An 18,414-nucleotide genomic window follows, 5' to 3' on the forward strand; every position below is an offset into this window, starting at 1 on the left:
GACAGCACTGGGTTTGGTTTTTGGTTTGGACTATCTCTCCATTTCCTTGCCTCCACCCCAGCTGGAAAACCGGGAGACCGACTAAGCAGCAAGGCTGGGAGGCGGGGCACCGGAGTGAGTCACTCGTTGATTACCTCATTCCTGTCACACTTCCCGACTCCTCCCTGGGGCAAGGAAGGGCGGGAAGTGACTGGACTATGTGTAATGGTGGGAGGAGGAGGGTCCGCGGCGCCATGATTAAAGATCCGGCTGACCACTGGCGCTCGCCGCCGTGCCTAAATAGAGACCGGTCCCGAGCGCCGGAGTTTTAACTTCGGCCCGGAAATCCCCTCCTCCCAGCCCGGAGGCACAGTAAAGCCTGAGAGCGCGGAGGAGGGACTCCCAGCTCTGGGACTAAACTCAGAGAACCGGGTACTGGAGAGGGAAAAATGGGGGCAGTGAAGAGGAGTCTTTAAGATCTTCTCGGGACTTAGGGGGCATGACAGTTGAGGTTCTAAGGACAGGGAGAGGGCGGGGAAGAGGGCCTGGGAACTTGGCCGATGACATTAGCCCCTTCCCTATAATCTCAAATAATCTTGGTACTGGGAGGGGAATGAGAGCGGGGATATAAAACCTAGTTTTGTGATAAAGGCAAGGGAGCACCAATTGGGGCTGAGGATGGGGCTGGGGATCATTCTTGCAGCATTCACCTGGGGGAAAGAGACCCTCAGAACATCACCAATGGGGAGGAGGCCAAGAGGTGTCTTTAACCCATCACTCAGATCCCCCAAATAAACATTCACGATAAATCGACACGAAGTGTCAATATAAATACCCTAGTGCTCCACCCCTTCCAGTCAGGTCGCCGCCTCCAAGGCCCCCCCGCCATCCGTACACACTCTACCGAGTTCTCAATCCTTAGAAAGCCCAGTGAGAAGACCCGCGGCACATTGAGGTTCTGGGGCCTGTGTCTTCTGATGCCCGGCTCTGGCCCGGGGCGGGAGGGAAGGGGGTTTTCAGGTATCGCACTCCTGGGCTGCGTGCCTCTCACCTTTAGGCATGGGGCGCCTTGGCTGGGGAGAGACAACAGGCCCGGGGGCGGGCCCTGCGAGGTGCGCTCCTCCCAAGCTGGTATCAAGTTTACGGAACCGAGCTGCCCGGCCGGACGCGCCGTGGCCTGACAGACGCGAGGATTCCATTAGCCTGACCTGGTCTGGCCTGACCCTACCTGGGCGCGCCATGTTCGTGCGTGGGTCCCGGAGGCGACGCTCCGGGCGCGCGGTGAGCGGTACTCAGGGCAGCGGTAGGGGCCGGGGTAAACTGAGGCCCAGGCAAGGGCGCAAGGGATAGGGATATCGAGGAGGTGTTCTATGAAGCGTCATTGGAACCCCCAACCCCAGGATTTCCAGACCCGAGGGGCTGGAGTTGCTCGAGGCGTGTGGGTGGAGGAACTTCTAGATCTGGTGGCCCATGCTCTCTAATCCCTTCTCCACTCACCTTTATCAGCACCCCTGAGAGCTGGTGTGCTCCCCACTTGAGTGAATTATGGGAGGGGATTCTGAGGGTCAAAAGATTGGGTCCTGTGGTCCTGGGTTGAGCAGGGATCTCCTGAGCTTCTGAGGGAAGAGGCTCCCTGTTCCTTGGGGGAACATACACTGAAGAGTGGAGTCCTACTTTTTGGGGTGTCCGAATACTGAAGGTTTAGAGACTGGGATTTGAGGGAAGAGGGCTTCCTCCTGAGCGGGGAGCTTTTGACTTCATAGATAGGAGGGTCTCTGTTCCTTTGGAGGGGGTCTCTGACTGGGGAAGGGGGGGTCTGGGTTTGGTGGTACAGTGAAAGAGTGAATAGTCCTAGAATCTGAGGACTGAGGGCCAAGGCTTCTTGGGATGGAGGCTTTGAATGGAACGGGGGCCTCCAGAGGCCCCGGGGTGAGGGTTCCCAGTTCCTTGGTGATGAGTGGATGAAGCCAGGTTTTTGAAGAAGAGTTTCTGGCCAGAACAGGTAATTGGGGCTCCTGAGGGTGGCGCTGTGGTTAAGAGCTATGGCTGCTAACCAAAAGGTCGGCAGTTGGAATCCACCAGCCGCTCCTTGGAAACCCTATGGAGCAGTTCTACTGTGTCCTATAGGGTTGCTATGAGTCAGAACCCATTCGACGGCACCCAGTTTGGTTGTTTTGATTTTTGAGCTCCTGAAGGGACGGGCTGGTATCATGTGGGGATCCCAGGGAGGAGTGGGGTTCCAGACTCCTAAGTCGTGGAAATTGAGTGTTGCTGGCCTCATGGTTGGGGAGGGGCCATGGATGAGGCCTGGGAGGGGACATCCTGATTAGGGACTGTGCTCTGGTGGGGAGAGTACTCCGAATTCTGGGGCAGGTGTTTGAGGCCTAGAGGGGTCCGAAGCTGGGTAAAAGGATCGTAGGTCGGCCTGGGGAAGAGAATTGCCTGAGAAATAGGCATACAGGGAGGTGGTCTCAGCTGCCCCGCCTCTGCCTCGGTCGTGTCCCCCTCCCCCGCGCTCCGGGCGCTGTCCCAGCCTGCCCAGCGCTGCTCTGGTAGGACAGGCCCCAGCGTGTGGTCCGGGGCTCTTTAGTGGAGAGGCAGGTGTTGACTTCTCCCTCCCCGCGTCTGCCTCCGCCCACTACAGCCTCCAGAAACAGAGGACCCAGACCGTGGCCAGCCCTGCAACTCCTGCAGGGAGCAGTGCCCTGGCTTTCTGCTGCATGGCTGGAGGTAAGTGACCCCCTAGGCCCAGCCTTAGTCAGAGCTCAGCCCCTCAGGGAAACCCTCAGAGGCTTAGGCCACCCCCTAGACTTGAGCTCCGCTCAAGAAAGGAGCTCAGTTCAGGAAAGAGTCTAAAGCTCAAATTCAGATCTCGGACCCTGGCTTATTCTGGAGTCCTGTTACTAGGAGAGCCCCACCCCCTACTCCCCCTCCACCTCCACCCCCTCCGCACCGCCCCCGGAAGTGTCTTCCCAAGATTCTGAGTCCTATCCCTAGGAAGATCCTCAGACTCAGGCTTAGAGCACCCCCCACCGACCTCCAGCCACACCTCTCCTTAGGTTCAGACCTCCTCTCCCAGACCCGGTGTCCTATCCTCCTACTGGAGTCCTGCACCCAAAAAGTCTGATGAAATACCACAGATAGAGCCCATAGACCCCAGACTCAGGGCCCTATCCACAGGCTCAAAGCCCTGCTCACAAGTTCAGATCCTCATCACAGGCTACAGCCCCACCTCTAGGGAAAGTTCCCCACAATATTCTGAGCCAGTCCTGGGGAAGCCCCTAGATTTATAACTCCAGTCTCAGTCTCGCAGCCTGCGCTGCTCATTCTGCTGCCGGGGAGAGTCTGACCCAAGACCGGGAGCCCAAAGGTCAATGGATGCCCCTTAGGCCCCACAGCCCCACCCCTTCACATCCTGCCCTCAAGCTCACAGCCCTCCCAGAGTTCAGAGCCCTGCCCTCTGCTGGAAGCTAAGCCGCTCACAGCCTCTTAGCACAAGCCAGACCATAGGCTCACAGCCAAGACCCCCCTCTCAGCCCCTTCCCCAGGTCCAGAGCCCTGTGCTGGCTCAGAACCCTGGATTGGTGATAATCCGCATGTACATGTCCTTCAGTTGGGCTCCCTTGGGCTGCAGAGGGATCCAGGTGGGAAACCCCGTTAGTAACTGACTCCCAACTCCAACTGCCTCAGAAAGATCTGCCAGCACTGCAAATGCCCGCGGGAGGAGCACGCGGTGCATGCGGTGCCTGTGGACCTGGAACGCATCATGTGTCGGCTAATTTCAGACTTCCGGCGCCACTCCATCTCTGACGACGACTCAGGCTGTGCCTCTGAGGAGTATGCGTGGGTGCCCCCGGGCCTCAAGCCTGAGCAGGTGACCAGGGACTGTCCACCCTCTCTCTTGTTCTCCAGTGGGTGGGTACACACACACACACACACACACACGCACACACACGCACACACACACGCATGCGCTCAGGTGGGAACCTGTTATGCTGTTTCTGGGAAGTGCCACCTTCGTGGTCAAACTGAGGGTCCTTCTGACCCCTCTGTGATCTAGGGGTGGTCAGCTCCTCACACTTCACTGGAAACTCAGTGATCACTAGACCAGTTCCTCAGGGCGTGTTCATCGCACTTCTATTCTACCCCTTACCTCAGGCAGGAGTGGATTATCCAATAAGCAAGGTAAGCATGGGCTTACTTGTGCTTATTTACTAATCTGTAGTAAACAATTAGTAAGTAAGCACAAGTAAACCCGTGCTTACCTTGCTTATTGGATAATCTGCCCCTGACCTCAGGCTCTATCCTAGCACTTCATTCACCCCATCTCCACTGATTCCTTCATTCAACAAATATTTATTGAGCACCTACTGTGCATCAGACACTGTTCTAGGCATTGAGAACACAGCAGTGAACAAAACACAAAAAATATCTCTGCCTACATAGAAGATAGAGTCCAGAAGGGAACAACAGCTAATAAAGAAACCTGTAAATATATGTCAGATGGTGCAAGGGAAAGGGGGGGTGGGGCAAAAGAGAGACAAGAATATTAAATAGGGTGCCCAAGTTTGCCTCTCTGAGAACTTGATGTCTGAGCTTCCCCGCAGGAGGTGAGGAAGTGAACCATGAAGATACCTGGGGTATGAGCTATCTAGGCAAATAGAATAGCCAATGCCAGGTAAGAGTGTGCATGTATGAGGAACAGCGAGGAGACGAATGAGGCTGTAGCAGAGTGAGTGAGGGGGAAGAGTGGTTGCAGGTGAGGTCAGAGAGGTGATGAGAGCCATGGAGAGGACTTTGGCTTTTACTCAGAATGAGGGGTAAGCCACAAGAGGGTTGTGAGCAGAGGAGGGATGTGATCTGTCTTATGATTTAACAGGATCTTTCTGGCAGCTGAGTGTAAAATAGACTGTAGGGGCAAGAGTGGAAGTAGGGAGACCAATGAGGAGGAAGGAAGCTACTGTAATAGTCCAGGTGAATGATGATGGTGGTGGCAATGGAAGTAGTGAGAAGTGGTCAGATTCTGGAAATAGTTTGAAAGTAGAGCTAGAGGATTTGCTTGTGGCAGTCAGAGAGAGAGGAGTCAAAAGATGGCCCTAAGGATGGAGTTGCCATTAACTGATATGGGGAAAGCCAAGGCAGGAGCAAGTTTAAGGGATAAGACCTTAAGTTTAGTTTCAGGCATCTTGAGTTTGAGATGCTTGCTAGACATCTAAGTGGCAATGTTGACTGGAACTGAAGGGAGAGGACAGGGCTGGAAATATGCATTTGTGAGTCATTAGCAACAGATAGTATTTACACCCATGAGGTTGAATGCAATTCCCAAGAGAATAAGTATAGACAGAAAAACAAGGAGAGGACCAAGAACTGGGCCCTAGGAGCCTCCCACATTGAAGGGTCAGCTAGTTGAGAAGGAACCAAAAAAGAGACAGAGGAGGAGCAGCCAGTAAGGTAGGAAAACCAGGAACACGTGGTGTCCCAGGAGCCAAGGGAAGAAAGTATTTCCAGGAAGAGGGAGTAATCAGCTGTGTCCAGGCAAGTCAGATGAGAACTGAGACCTGAACAATGACCTTGACAGACACAGAGGAGGGGGGTAGAAGCCTGAAGGGATTGGGGTCAAGAGAGAATGGGAGTCCTGGAACTTAGAACAAAGAGAATTTTCTTGTGTGGGGCTTCATCTACTAAGAAATGTAGATTATAATGTCCTCAACAAAAATCCTACAGTAAGTTCAATGTAGTTTCATTCACATAGCTTAACACACAAAATTGTACCTCAGTGAAAACCATGCTTTCAAGGGGCATGTAGGCATGGTTCTGAGGGTCCCACTGAATGCAGAAATTAACCATAGGTTTTTATGAAGTAATAGATGGGACCACATGCTCTTCCAACAATCCTCCCTAAATAGTGCTTCTGTCAGTAGGGCTTTGGAGAGGACTTGGGCAGCAGACAGTTTAAACTTGGACTATGAGTACTGTGTTTTGCTGATTAAGTGTAGATCCAGCCTCAAACTTTCTCTCCAGCTTGTACCCAAATTTAGTTACACAGTGAACATTCAAGTCAAAAGAGAAAGAATGAATAAGTTATGTCCAATGGACCTCAACAAATATATATATATTTTTTTAATGCTTACAAATAGAACTTGCACTGATGTTTAAAGAGGAAGAGAGTGTGAGAAGAGAAGGTGGAGACAGCAAATACAGACAACTCTTTTGAGGAATTTATCTGTAAAGGGAAGGACAAAAATGGGGCAGCAGCTGGAGGGAGAAGTGGAGTCAAGATATGAAGGAACTCTAAGCATATTTGTGACCTGACAGAAATGATCTAACATGTAAGAAGAAAAGGTGAGGGAGTGAGTAGAAGTTTCCCTCTGATGACTTTTTCTCAGAGAAGTAGGGACCCACCATCAATTGCATCTCAACTCACCCATGGTCTCAATTGCTTTCTTCTATCCCCCATGCCCTCCCAGGTATACCAATTTTTCAGCTGCCTCCCAGAGGACAAGGTTCCCTATATCAACAGCTCTGGGGAGAAATACAGGATCAAACAGCTGCTACACCAGCTGCCACCACACGACAGTGAGGTAAGAAGACAGAGAGGAAATGCCATTAGGGAGCACAGCCTGGGCAAATGCAGGGCAGCTAGAAAGAAATGGGCAGGGTCTTAGGAGGAATAGGCGAGCTGATCTGAAATGAATTGAGGTGAATTGTCTGGACAGGCAGGGGCAATCAAGGGATACTCCTTGGCAAAACCACAGATGAGCCTTGAAGAAGTATTTAAATCCAAAACCCACTGCCATTGAGTAGATTCCAACTCATAGGGACTCCATAGGGTTTCCAAGGCTATAAATCTCTATGGAAGCAGACTACCACATCTTTCTCCTGAGGAGCTGCTGGTGGTTTCGAACGGCCAACCTTTCAGTTAGCAGTTGAGTGCTTTAACCACTGTGCCACCAAGGCTCCTTTGGAAGAAGTAAGTGGTGGCTATTTCAGGAAGGAGGCACCACCTAAACAAAGGCCTAGAAGTAGACTTTTTGAGAATGGATAAAATTCGGAAGAAGGTGGGGGCAGGCATCAAAGGAGGAGCCTGGAAGACCCCCACTCTCCCCAGGCACAATACTGCACAGCACTGGAAGAGGAGGAAAAGAAAGAGCTCAGGGCCTTCAGCCAGCAGCGGAAGCGAGAGAATCTGGGACGTGGCACCGTGCGCATCTTTCCAGTGACCATCACTGGGGCCATCTGTGAGGAGGTGAGCCATGAAGGGCCTAGGCAAGTGAGCAGTGCCTTTGCTCCAAGCCTTGGGGTGTAGAGTCCATCTCCCAGGCCCTCAGGATAGGAGGCCTGCCACTTAGGCCCTAGTTGTGTCTCTAGGGTATTCTCTGGTGGATGGAGTCTGCCCCCAAAGCCTCCTTTTGGGCAAGGACTGTCCCTAAGCACTCCTGATAGGTGGGGGCTTATTCTTCAGATCGCATTGTTGGCTGAGGTCTGTCTCTAAGGAGGCCCTACTAGGTAGTACCTTGTCTATGGTTTCCTCCCCCAATCCAGGCAATGACGTGGCCATGGACAATCTCTATGATCCTCCTATGGTTGGAACTTGCCCTTAAGAACTGACACACAGTGGCAGAACCTGTCTCTAGAGCCCCATCACCCACTGCCGTCAATTCCAACTCATAGCAACCCTATAGGACAGAGCAGAACTGCCCCATAGAGTTTCCAAGGAGTGCCTGGTGGATTCGAACTGCTGACCTCTTGGTTAGCAGCCGTAGCACTTAACCACTATGCCACCAGGGTTTCCCTATAGTGGGTGGAATTTGTCTCCAAGGTCCCCTCAGCGGGTGGGACCTGTCCTCAGATCCTACTGTTAGGTGAGGTCTGTCACCAAGGTCTTGGTCGGTGGAGACTGTCTCTATGGTCCCCCACAATGGGTAGGGCCTGTCTCAAAGTTACTTCCTGGAGCAGCCAGTCACAAAGGCCTGCAGATGGGTGTGAAATGTGAGTAAAAGTAATAGCGTGCCAGAACCTAACTTCAGGGGGATAATGACCAGGATCATCTCAAAGCTGATTCCCATGAGGTAGAGGTCAGACACATCTCCATCCTGTTTATTAATTCTGACATCCCTTCCACAGCATTTATTACTTCTCTTCTGGGTTTAATAATCCATTGCAATGCCACACAGAACTCACAGACCATACTTACAGTTAAATGGTTTATTAAGGAAGTAACAGGGTACAACTCAGGATCAGGATCAACAGGCTACAACTCAGGATCAGGAAGCATGTAGGCAAAGTCTCTCTTCTTCAGTGCAGGACAGCTCTCTCAGCTCCTCTCTGCTGTGCAGGCCTCCTCTCAGCCTTCTCATAACAGGTTCCTCTTGGCCCTGCCATCTGTCATCACTGACTCTGCTGCTGGGCCCCTTCTAGGCCTATCACTGTCTTCAGTGTTACAGCCTTGACCCATGTAACAGCTCTTTTAGGAGGTTCCTTGCCTCCTCTTTCTCTACTTTTCTCTCTTCTCTCTTTTTTCTTCCTTCTGTTTCTGTCTGCTTCCTGTCTGAAAAACCTCTGTGCGGATGGCTGCCTACATGCACAAACTCCTTGTCAATTTCAAGGCACAGCCCTCCCACCAGGGCCACAAACTGACCAATTTCCTCTAAGTAGGCCACAGATGCTTCATCTGCACAGTGTATTGACCAATCCCTGCAAGGTGTATACCAATCACAGGGCAGACTACAGCCTAAGACCAGACAAAAAGCATCAAACCACAATTTGTTTACAGCTTACCAGGAAATATCAATCAAGCTGGACACAAATAACAAACCCTAAGGGGTAGAAAACTAGACAAAGGTAACTCCTCAAGGCTTAGGGGAAAAATCTCTCAAGATATTTTTCCAGAGAACCAAGACAAAAGGCCACGTAAAGGAACTCATTTCACCACAATGGGGAAGGCTCAAGTGTGGCATTCTTGGTAATGGTGACCGTGTCTGTCATTTGGCAGTGTGGGAAGCAGATTGGAGGTGGGGACATCGCAGTGTTTGCCAGCCGTGCAGGCCTGGGTGCCTGCTGGCACCCACAGTGCTTTGTGTGTACCACGTGCCGGGAGCTGCTTGTGGACCTCATCTACTTCTACCATGCTGGCAAGGTCTACTGTGGTCGCCACCATGCTGAATGCCTGCGCCCACGCTGCCAGGCCTGTGACGAGGTGCGTGCCTCCCTGCCCAGGGGTGGGGTGGAGGGGGTAGGGGCAGACCCTTCTGACGGTCACAGATGGCCTGCACCCCCAGATCATCTTCTCCCCTGAGTGCACAGAGGCCGAAGGCCGGCACTGGCACATGGGTCACTTCTGCTGCTTTGAGTGTGAAGCATCACTAGGAGGGCAGCGCTATGTCATGCGTCAGAGCCGACCCCACTGCTGCACCTGCTACGAGGCCCGCCACGCGGAGTACTGTGATGGCTGTGGGGAGCATATCGGTGGGTGAACATGTAACTGGATAAAGGGATGGATGGATAGCTGGGCCACATCCCCACCCCAGCAGGATTTCTCCTATCCTCCAGGCCCCATTCTCATTATGCCCTATACTCTTAAGTCTAGCCCCATAGGCCTAAACCCTTCACTGCAAGTCCCACCCCCAACATACTGCCTTATGCCATACTTTGTAAACCTCACCTACACCACACTAGGCCATGAGCTACACATCTAGGCTTACCTCCAGAATACCCTCTACTTCCCAGCCCCCACCCCCCAACCACATCCTACCCTCTAAGCCTATCTCCTGCTATCCTAAGCTATGTCTTGTTCTCTAAGACTCTTGCCAGCTAGGTTAGGTCCTACCTTCTAAGCCACACCCTACCCCAGACTCAGTCTTTTACTACCAAGACAACCCCTACCTTCTAAGCCCTGCTCCCCATCTAGGCCTCAGCCTTCAGGTCCAGCCTTCTACCCTCCTTCCACTTGAAGTTACCCTTTATGTCTAAGCCTGGCCCACATCTTAGAGTCCAATGCTCGCCCGTACCCAGGGTTAGTCTTCTGGGAAGGGCACTCTGGGAAAGAAAGGGAGGAGAGAAAGTGAATGAGGAATCCTGGGTAAGGACCAAACCTTGGATTTTCTGACTTCTACCAAGAAAAGCCCTATTCCAGAGAGGTAAGGGGGATGTCCTGGGGCACACTCAGATTGATTCGCCCGCTTCCTCCTGCAAAAGAGGCCCCATTCGGGAGAGCGTGAGGGTGTACCTGGGGACTCTGCCTCAGTGTTCACCCTCTTGCCCTCCAGGCCTGGACCAGGGCCAAATGGCTTACGAGGGCCAGCACTGGCACGCCTCAGACCGATGCTTCTGCTGCAGTTGCTGCGGGCGGGCCCTTCTGGGTCTCCCCTTCCTGCCCCGCTGTGGGCTAATATTCTGCTCACGTGCCTGCAGCCTCCGGTCAGAGCCCACTGCTCCGGGGCCTGGCCGCCGCAGCTGGAGCGCAGGCACGGTCTCCACACCGCTCGCGGCCTCCACAGCCTCCTCTGCTGTCGAGGGGGCGTCGGAGACAGCAACCAAAGGCACCAGCACCAAGTCAGCGCCTGGTGAGCTTCTGAGGCTGCGTCCAGTCCCGGCCCACCTCAGCCCTGGACCCTCCCCTTGACTCCCCCAGACCTTTCACCAGCAGCATTCCTGGCCCGCCTCCACCTCAGGCCAGGCTCCATCTCTGTACCTTTCCAGGCCCAGTCTCCAGCCCAAACTATACCTGCTTCGTGAGCCCTAGTTCCACCCGCCTTCTGTACCGGGCCTGTCCTCTACCACAATTTGTCCCTGCTTGAGCCCAAGTTCCTTCTCCTTTCTTCAACCATCCCTGTTCTATCACAAAACTTGTCTGCTCCCGCCTATGCCCCACCCCTCTTCATCTGAGGCCACTCCCCTATACCCTGACCCAGCCCCATACATCGGTTCAGTCTTGCTCCTCCTCCCGCATTTTTACTTCCAACCTCCTCTTCTCCACCCAGAGTCTGCTCCAGGCATTGTACTCCCCAGGACCCCCCCACCTGTCTGCTCTTTTTCGACCCCTTTCCTCACTTTCGGAAACCGAGGTGGCATAGTGGTTAAGTGCTACCGCTGCCAAGCAAAAGGTCGGCAGTTCGAATCCACCAGGCGCTCCTTGAAAACTCTATGGGGCAGCTCTACTCTGTCCTATAGGGTCGCTAGGAGTCGCACTCGACCGCAGCGGGAGTTTTTTGTTTTTGTTTTATCCCCACTTTCCCAGTCCTGATGGGGGGGAAATGGAGAGAAGGCCCTTCCACAGGCCTCCCCGCGGAGGGCACCGGCGGAGGGCAGACACATGGAATCGCTCCGTCTCTCCCTTTCCAGCTGCAGGTCCTGAGGAGCCCACCCGTTTCCTGCGAGGGGCCCCCTACCGCCACTCCATGCCTGAGCTGGGGCTCCGAAGTGCCCCCGAGCCACCTCACCAGCCAGACCCGCGCCTGGAGGACAATGCGTTTGGGCGCCAGAGTGCCCCGCGCGTTAGCTTCCGCGACCCTCTGGTGTCTGAGGGAGGCCCGCGGAGGACCCTGAGTGCGCCCCCAGCCCAACGCCGCAGGCCACGCAGTCCGCCGCCCCGGACCTCCAGCCACCGCCGCCGTCAACACCACCACCATCACCGCCGCCTTCTGGTCAGACGTAGACACCATCAATGTGACTTAGAACCGGGGTCGGACTCAGGATCTTGCTCCAGCTCGCCCTCCAGCCCCAGTTCTGAGTCCTCAGAGGACGACGGCTTCTTCTTAGGGGAGCGCATCCCACTACCCCCACACCTGTGCAGACCTGTGTCGGCTCAGGAGTCTACAACTGAGACCGACAACTCCCCACCCCCACTGCCCCTCGGGGACCCACGCCCCCGGATTCCCCGCCAGGCCCGAGACAAGAACTGTATAGTGGCTTGAAACTGAGGCAGTCCTGGGTGAGGGGGTCCATTTTGAGTCAGTGCAGATGAGGACCCCCAGCATGACTCATAAGCCCCCTTCCTTCCTCCCTTGTGTTTGCATTATTGAAATAATTAATATTTGTTGTAAAACAGGCCTGGCTTCTTTGCCTCCTTGCTCCAGACCACCCCCCAAATTTTCCCCCTCCTGATGCTTGAAATTTATCCACATTTGATCAAAGGATTAATTTATTCATTATCATATTTTCTCTAACCATCTTTTTTTATTTATCCCTCCATAGAAACCCCCCACCAAGGAGATCTGGAGTGGGTCACAATCTCGTGCCCTTCCCTACTCATTTTGTGACTTAGGTGGGGCATGGTCCAGGCAGAACTGATGTCTCCCTTTGGATACTGGAGAAGGAAAGGGGGAGGTAGCCACACCCATAAATGTGGCCACACCAAGAGGGTTGATTGACAGGCTGGAAGACAAATTCTCCCTATAAAGGCCCTTTTACCTCAATAGGGGACTGGGGGCTGGCTGGGAATGTTGTTGTGGGGGTGGGGAGGACTTATTAGATGGAGGCATTATTTGAAGGTTGCAGAGAGAAATTAGGAGAGTTCATCTACACCGGGCCATCTGCGGGGTCTGCAGGGTGAGGAAAAGAGAGAAAGCATTGGCTGGATCCATATGCCCATTTTACAGACAATTATACTGAAGCCTATGTGGGGGCAGTTCTACTCTGTCCTATAGGTCGCTATGAGTCGGAATCGACTCGACGGCACTGGGGTTGGGGGGATGAAAGGACAAGCCTTGGGCCAAAGCTATAAGTACCAGTAAGGGACAGAGTTGGCATTCATGCCCTTGGGAGACCCCTTTCCCTTTCCTGCCCCCTCAGCACTCCCCTTCCCTTTCTACCTCCTCAGCACCCACCACACACACACTTACCAGTGGGGGCTGCTGTATGTCTTTGCTGCCGAAAGGGGAATGTGATGTAGGCATCATAGCCAAAGAGACACGTACTGATTAGGCCCAGTACCTGGGAGTGAGGGGAGAATGGGAGTGAGGGTAATTGGATGGATTAGGCTGGTCAGCCTACTCAGCCTCTTACCTCCTTGTATCCACCACCTCCAATCATTGCCCCATGTAGATGAATCAAGCCCCAGGTTAGGAAACCAGAGAGCCCCAGGAAAAGGCCTGGAGACTGAACTCTACCCCACTCTCCCTCCTCCTAGCACCTCTCAACACAGGGCAGCCACATCCTGGCCTTACATGCAGGGGGCATCATCCAAACTACATTTATTGAGACAAAGTTCCAGCAGATGGTAGTCTAGTGTGTTGACAAAGGGGCCACCTGTTTGTACTTCCCACAAAAGTCCCTGTGTCAGACAAGGGATACTCCTTTACAGCAAAGGCTGATCTTAAGGAGCAGCCGGGAGTACACAAAACCAGGGCTTGAGTTAGACTTTTCTGTAGCATGGACTCTTGAGGCCCTGAGGACAAGCATGACTTGCCAAGGGTGACACACTTTCTACCAGAAGTAGAGGCAGAAATGGGCCCTAGAAATGTGAACCCCTCTCCCTGTGCCTTGGAGCTGCTGCCCTGCCTTTACCCCAGCGATGATTTTGGAGGCCTTTCCTTTCTCAACAAGGACAATAATGGAAGTGATCAGGAAGAGGATCGCAGCAATGAGTGCTCGGAAGAAATCCTGTGAGGAGAGAGAAGAGGGACATAAACGCCCAAAACACACTTGATAATCCCAGTTGCCTGGTGCCTCCCCAGCCTAGCCAAAGTCAGCCCCTTTCTCACACTCCAGGGCCAGTTGATGAACTGTATCTTGGTGTGCAGGTCACACATGTAGATGACAAAGAAGACAGCGGCCAGGATCATCTCAAACACAGGCAGGGAGGAGTAGTAAGCTTGGCCGTTTGCCGGGGCACTAAAGCAGATCAGAATCACCAGGCACAATATCTGGAGGGATGACACCAGAAAGGGGCCTTGATAAACTTTCAGGGCTGAGGGGTCTCAAATTTAGAAGCCTCTCGGGGCTGAGAAGATGACAAATAATAAGAGCTAAACACTTAAATTGTGTGTTTACTGTGTTCTAAGCATTATTCTAAGAGCTTTACAAATATTAACTCACTTAATCATCACAATAACGTAATAAGTTGGGTAGTATTAGTACTACTATTAGTATTATCAGTATCTCTATTTTATAAATGAGGAAACTGAGGCACAGAGAGGTTAAGCGACTTGATCAGGTCACCCAGCTAGTTATGAGTAGAATTGGGTGTCTCAGCTTCTCCTTTTTTCTCTTTTAGGGCAGGGACGGATGAGGGGAGGGTCCTCGCCGTGAGGTGTTTTGTGAGCACTGCTGGCTCCAGCTTCAAGGCCCTGAAGGGTGGGGATATGCGGTTCCCCAGCAACCCCTCTGGAAGCAGAGAGAGTGACACCCGAGGAACAGGGATCTGTTAAAAGGCACCGCACCCCTTTTACGAGTGACTCAAAGGCGGCGTCCACTTTGAGGGGGCGGGAAACCCAGACTCTCCAGTGGCCCGGAGAGCTAAAAGACCTCCTTCCGGGTCCTAGAAGGACGAGGAAAAACCGGCGGAAGGCAGGGCGCCTTCCCCCTGTGAAACTAGCGCGAGGGGCCCCACCCCAACAAGCCCCGCCCCTGGGCGCGCTGCCAGCCCGCCCGCCAGTGCCCAGGCCGCGCCACGCCCTGCCACTGGAGGCCACCACTTCCCAACCCCCCAGAACCCTTTGATGAGTCCATGCGGGCCCCCACCACACTGTCCCCTATATGCTCTCTTGGTCCCTCGCCTCATTCCGTGGGCCAGGAACTCCCGAACACCATTCCCAAACTCCAACAACTCGCCCTGCTCCCCTAGTTTTGGGTCTCCACCAGGAACCCACCCACCCACGCCCCACTGCAGAGCACCTCCGGCCACGTGCCTGCCTCACACAGGGCCGCAGGGCTCCGCGTGGTCCAGCCATCCCACCCCACGTTTGCCCACCAGCCTGGCCCAGGACGCTCACAATCTCAGCAAACAGGAGAATTCCCTTTCGGGTGCGTGAAAAGTTGGTACAGGCAATCCAACAGCCGGGTGCCGAGAGGCGCTCGGAGTCCGCCATGGCGTGAGCCGGAGTCCCTGGGGATATAGGGGATCTACTCGCTTGCTCGCAGTTTCGAGGACGCTGCACACCCAGCCGTGGTGTCGGCCGTCGGACCGGGAAGGGGGCCCAGGGGAGAAGGAGGGAGTGAATCACTGCGCGGAGCCGAAGCGGGCGGGGCCGGAGGGGGCCGGGCCAGGTGGCTGCCGCCCCGGAAGCCCCCTCGCCCCGCCCGGCACGGATATTCCCCGCTTTGCGCACAGGCCGTGGGGCACCCCATCTCTGAAGGGCTCCTGCCTTTGAGGCTTGGCAGTTCGAAGTACCAGGTGCGATAATCGCGAGACCCTTCGCCTTTTGTAGACAAATGCGCTGGAGGCTGCCTCAACTCAGAACGGTGGAATCTGACTTTGTGAGAGTGACTCAGTTTCTTTAGCTGTAAAAAACGATCAAGATTAAACCTGAAAGACTCGGGGCTAGGTACGTTTCCGGAATTTGGAATATTTCGAATTTGAGGAAGTTTCCCTGCTGCATATACAGTATACTATTTAACACTCTCAGGGGGTCAAGAGTTGCCCATTAAAAAAAAAAAAAAAGGAAGCGAACACGTTTCTTTTTCCTCAAGGAAAGTTATGAACGTTCACAGTAAGTAAGGTAAGTAAGGCTGAAAGTTGTCCCTTGTTAGGCCAGGTCAGGTTTTGTAACCAAATGATGCTAAACTTGTGGGAAAACTGTCGGTTTCCAGAGCTTTTTGGACTTCAGAATTGCAGTTGAAAGATCGTGGAATGTGGGATAAACCTCTTCGAAGTGATGGGAGATGAAATGAGAGTGTGTAAAAGCTGAGAACATAGCCTGATTAGTATCAAACATTCAGTAAATGGCTGTGAACATTATTAATAGTGTCAGAGCCCATGGGACCCAGGATCTGATTCTCCGTTCTTAGATCTGCATATCTTTGCCATAAATTCTGGGTCTCAGTTTCCTGGTTCTTAGGGGAGGGGCTGTCAGCTGAGCCCTATCTAGATGAGGGATGGGGAAGGAGCACAGGTTTATTGCTGAAGGCTTGGCAAGATGAGGGCATGGCTCCTGGGGTGTGATAATGCTGGTGACATTTGCAGTGTGTTACTTTGATCAAGTAATTTCTCCTGGCCCAGCCTCAATTTCTGCATCTGACACTGCACTTGGTCAGGCAGAACAAGATTCCCTGAGATGTGCCTAGGGGCATGCTCTCCAGACTGGACTTTGGTTTCTCATTTGAGGTGGGGAAAATCATTGCTGGAAGGCCAAGACTGTTCAACCCAAGGGGCTTCCTGCTCTCACTCCCAATCCAGGGCCCCTCAAAGCCCAGGGTGCTGAGTGATTGGATGGTGGAAGGGATGAAACATATTTTTCCAGTGCTGAATGTGTGCTTCCTAATTCTGTGAGGACATACCTGAGTTTCTGGAACAGAACAAGCTTGGTGCTGCCTCAGGGCCTTTGTACTTGCTGTTCTCGTTGATGTCAATGCCCTTCCCTAGCTCTTCATACCTCTGTATTCTGGTCATTCAGGTCCCAGCTCAAATGTCATATGTTAAAAGAGGCCGGAAACTCCCAATCATTACCTCCCCCAATATAACCTTCTTTTGCTATCTTCATATCTCTCATTTCTCTCTGAAATTATCTTTTATTTATTCATTTTCTTGTCTAACATCTATTTACCCGAACTACATCAGCTATGCAAGGGTAGAAATCTTTCTGATTTGTTCCCCCCGACTCTCCAGTGCCTATCACAGTGCAAGATATACAGTTGGGGCTCAATTAATACTTGTCAAATGCAGGTGAGATTAAGAGGACAGGTTTGGGAATCAGGCCTTGATTAAATCTCCCTTCAACCCCTCCCTCAAAGTATTTACACTCTCTAGGCCTCACTTGGAAACCCTGGTGGTGTAGTCGTTAAGTGCTATGGCTGCTAACCAAAGGGTGGGCAGCTCGAATCTGCCAGGCGCTCCTTGGAAACTCTACCGGGCGGTTCTACTCTGTTCTATAGGGTTGCTATCTTCTCTCCTCTGCGAAATGAATGCATGAGAGTTGTTGAATAGATGTAAGGAGATGAAAAGAGATAGAGTAAAGCCTGTAGCAGGGATAAGACAAAGTAAATGGTGGCTGGGGTTACTATTATTAGTCTCCTGGGTGTGACTGTGTTTATTAATACTGGGGCTCTGGGGCCCTTTCCTGACTTTGGTAGAGCCACACCTCTGGCAGGCTGAATCAGGGGTAGCTGGAAGCCCCAACATGCTCCCCTATAATGTTTACAACACTAACCATCCCAGTGTTCACCTATTTATCCCCCAACTCCCAGCTCTCCCAGCCTGACTCTTCAGCTGCTCTCTCCTCACCAGTGCCACCCTGGACTCTCACACTCAGGGCCGTTTATTTCTCTTCCCCTTCTTCTCTCACAATAGGGGCGAGAGTTGCCTGTTCCAGGCCGACCACAGCTTCTTTCGTTGAGGGGATGGAACCAAGTGTTCAGGATGTGGTGACAGCGGAGGTGCTTGGTCATTTCTGGCCTCAGCCAGAGCGTGGATACTATGGTTGGAGTCCCGCTGGGCATGTAAGCCAAGGCTGTAGGGCTCTGTTCCCAGGGTGGAGGAGCCTCTGGGCCTCTCCTGGGACCGGAACGCCAAGTGGGTGGCGTGTGCACACAAGTTCAGTCCGCTGCAGTTTGTCACCATCTATGGAAGAGATGGGCGTGGCCCAAAGTTTTTAACAGCCTTTTTTAGCCCGGCCCGCCTGGGGTCGCTGACTCACACCTTCCAGTCTCCACCCCAAAGGGGGCTCCAGGGCCCCATCCCGTGCCCCTTCCCCCGCCGTGGCAGGCTACGTGCCAGTGAAAGCTGGCAGACGAGGCCGGAAGCGGGAGACCGCAGGCTCCTGGCGAAAGAAGCCACCCTGCTTCTAGCCATGCTATCTGGACGTTAGCTGATGGTCTAGACGATTCCAGGCGGGGGCTGCGGGTATACTGGTGCACTTCCGCCACAACAAGCCCACTTTTGCATTTTCCACCCCGCGCACTGTGAGCCCCGCGCGCCTCAAAAAAAGTGAAATGTGTGAATGGACAGAGGAGCAGGAGTTGATGAAGAGAAAAGAAGTGTGGAGAGAGCATGCCCAGCTAGGGACAGGCAGCAACAAACACCCATCAGGAGACATGAAACAAACAGCACGAGAAGAGTCTCACCTAGAAACCAGTCTGGCCCACCGCTCCTTTACAGGGTGGCCTGGGCAGCCCCACCCTGCTTAGAGTACCTGGCAAGTCCAGACTGGATAAAACTATTTTATTACTTCCTCCGTTCTGGACTCGAAGCGCAGGGCGGGCTGTCAGGAAGAGCCATACCACTAACGCCGCAAGGGGATGGCGGGCTGGTCGACTGCGCAGCAGGAGGGGCACCAGAGTAAG

The 18,414-nt window shown here is 53.2% G+C and overlaps 2 protein-coding genes across 5 annotated transcripts; one reads left to right on the top strand and one right to left on the bottom strand.

Moving 5' to 3' along the window:
* The first annotated feature begins 222 nt into the window (after positions 1-222).
* On the top strand, positions 223-12,024 carry PRICKLE3 (prickle planar cell polarity protein 3). Of its 4 annotated transcripts, none has more exons than XM_049871918.1 (9): positions 223-411; positions 2,624-2,709; positions 3,765-3,853; positions 6,447-6,560; positions 7,088-7,225; positions 8,972-9,175; positions 9,258-9,444; positions 10,245-10,541; positions 11,320-12,024. In XM_049871918.1, exons 2-9 carry the CDS (start codon positions 2,700-2,702, stop codon positions 11,889-11,891), a joined length of 1,611 nt encoding a protein of 536 aa, XP_049727875.1. In that variant the 5' UTR covers positions 223-411; positions 2,624-2,699; the 3' UTR covers positions 11,892-12,024. The 4 variants fall into 4 exon arrangements, with proteins under 4 accessions (XP_049727875.1, XP_049727876.1, XP_049727873.1 ...); XM_049871919.1 differs by having other exon boundaries at positions 293-411; positions 3,670-3,853; XM_049871915.1 differs by lacking the exon at positions 223-411 and adding an exon at positions 479-1,260 and having other exon boundaries at positions 3,670-3,853.
* Positions 12,025-12,100: 76 nt separating this feature from the next.
* PLP2 (proteolipid protein 2) lies at positions 12,101-15,109 on the bottom strand. The gene is made up of 5 exons (XM_049871925.1): positions 14,910-15,109; positions 13,680-13,841; positions 13,483-13,578; positions 12,819-12,909; positions 12,101-12,518 (listed from the first exon to the last, which is right to left on the bottom strand). The coding sequence occupies exons 1-5, from the start codon at positions 15,003-15,005 to the stop codon at positions 12,496-12,498; spliced, it is 468 nt and encodes a 155-aa protein (XP_049727882.1). The 5' UTR covers positions 15,006-15,109; the 3' UTR covers positions 12,101-12,495.
* Positions 15,110-18,414: the final 3,305 nt, after the last annotated feature.

The sequence above is a fragment of the Elephas maximus genome, chromosome X (assembly GCF_024166365.1).
Source record: "Elephas maximus indicus isolate mEleMax1 chromosome X, mEleMax1 primary haplotype, whole genome shotgun sequence".
Lineage (NCBI taxonomy): Eukaryota > Metazoa > Chordata > Mammalia > Proboscidea > Elephantidae > Elephas > Elephas maximus.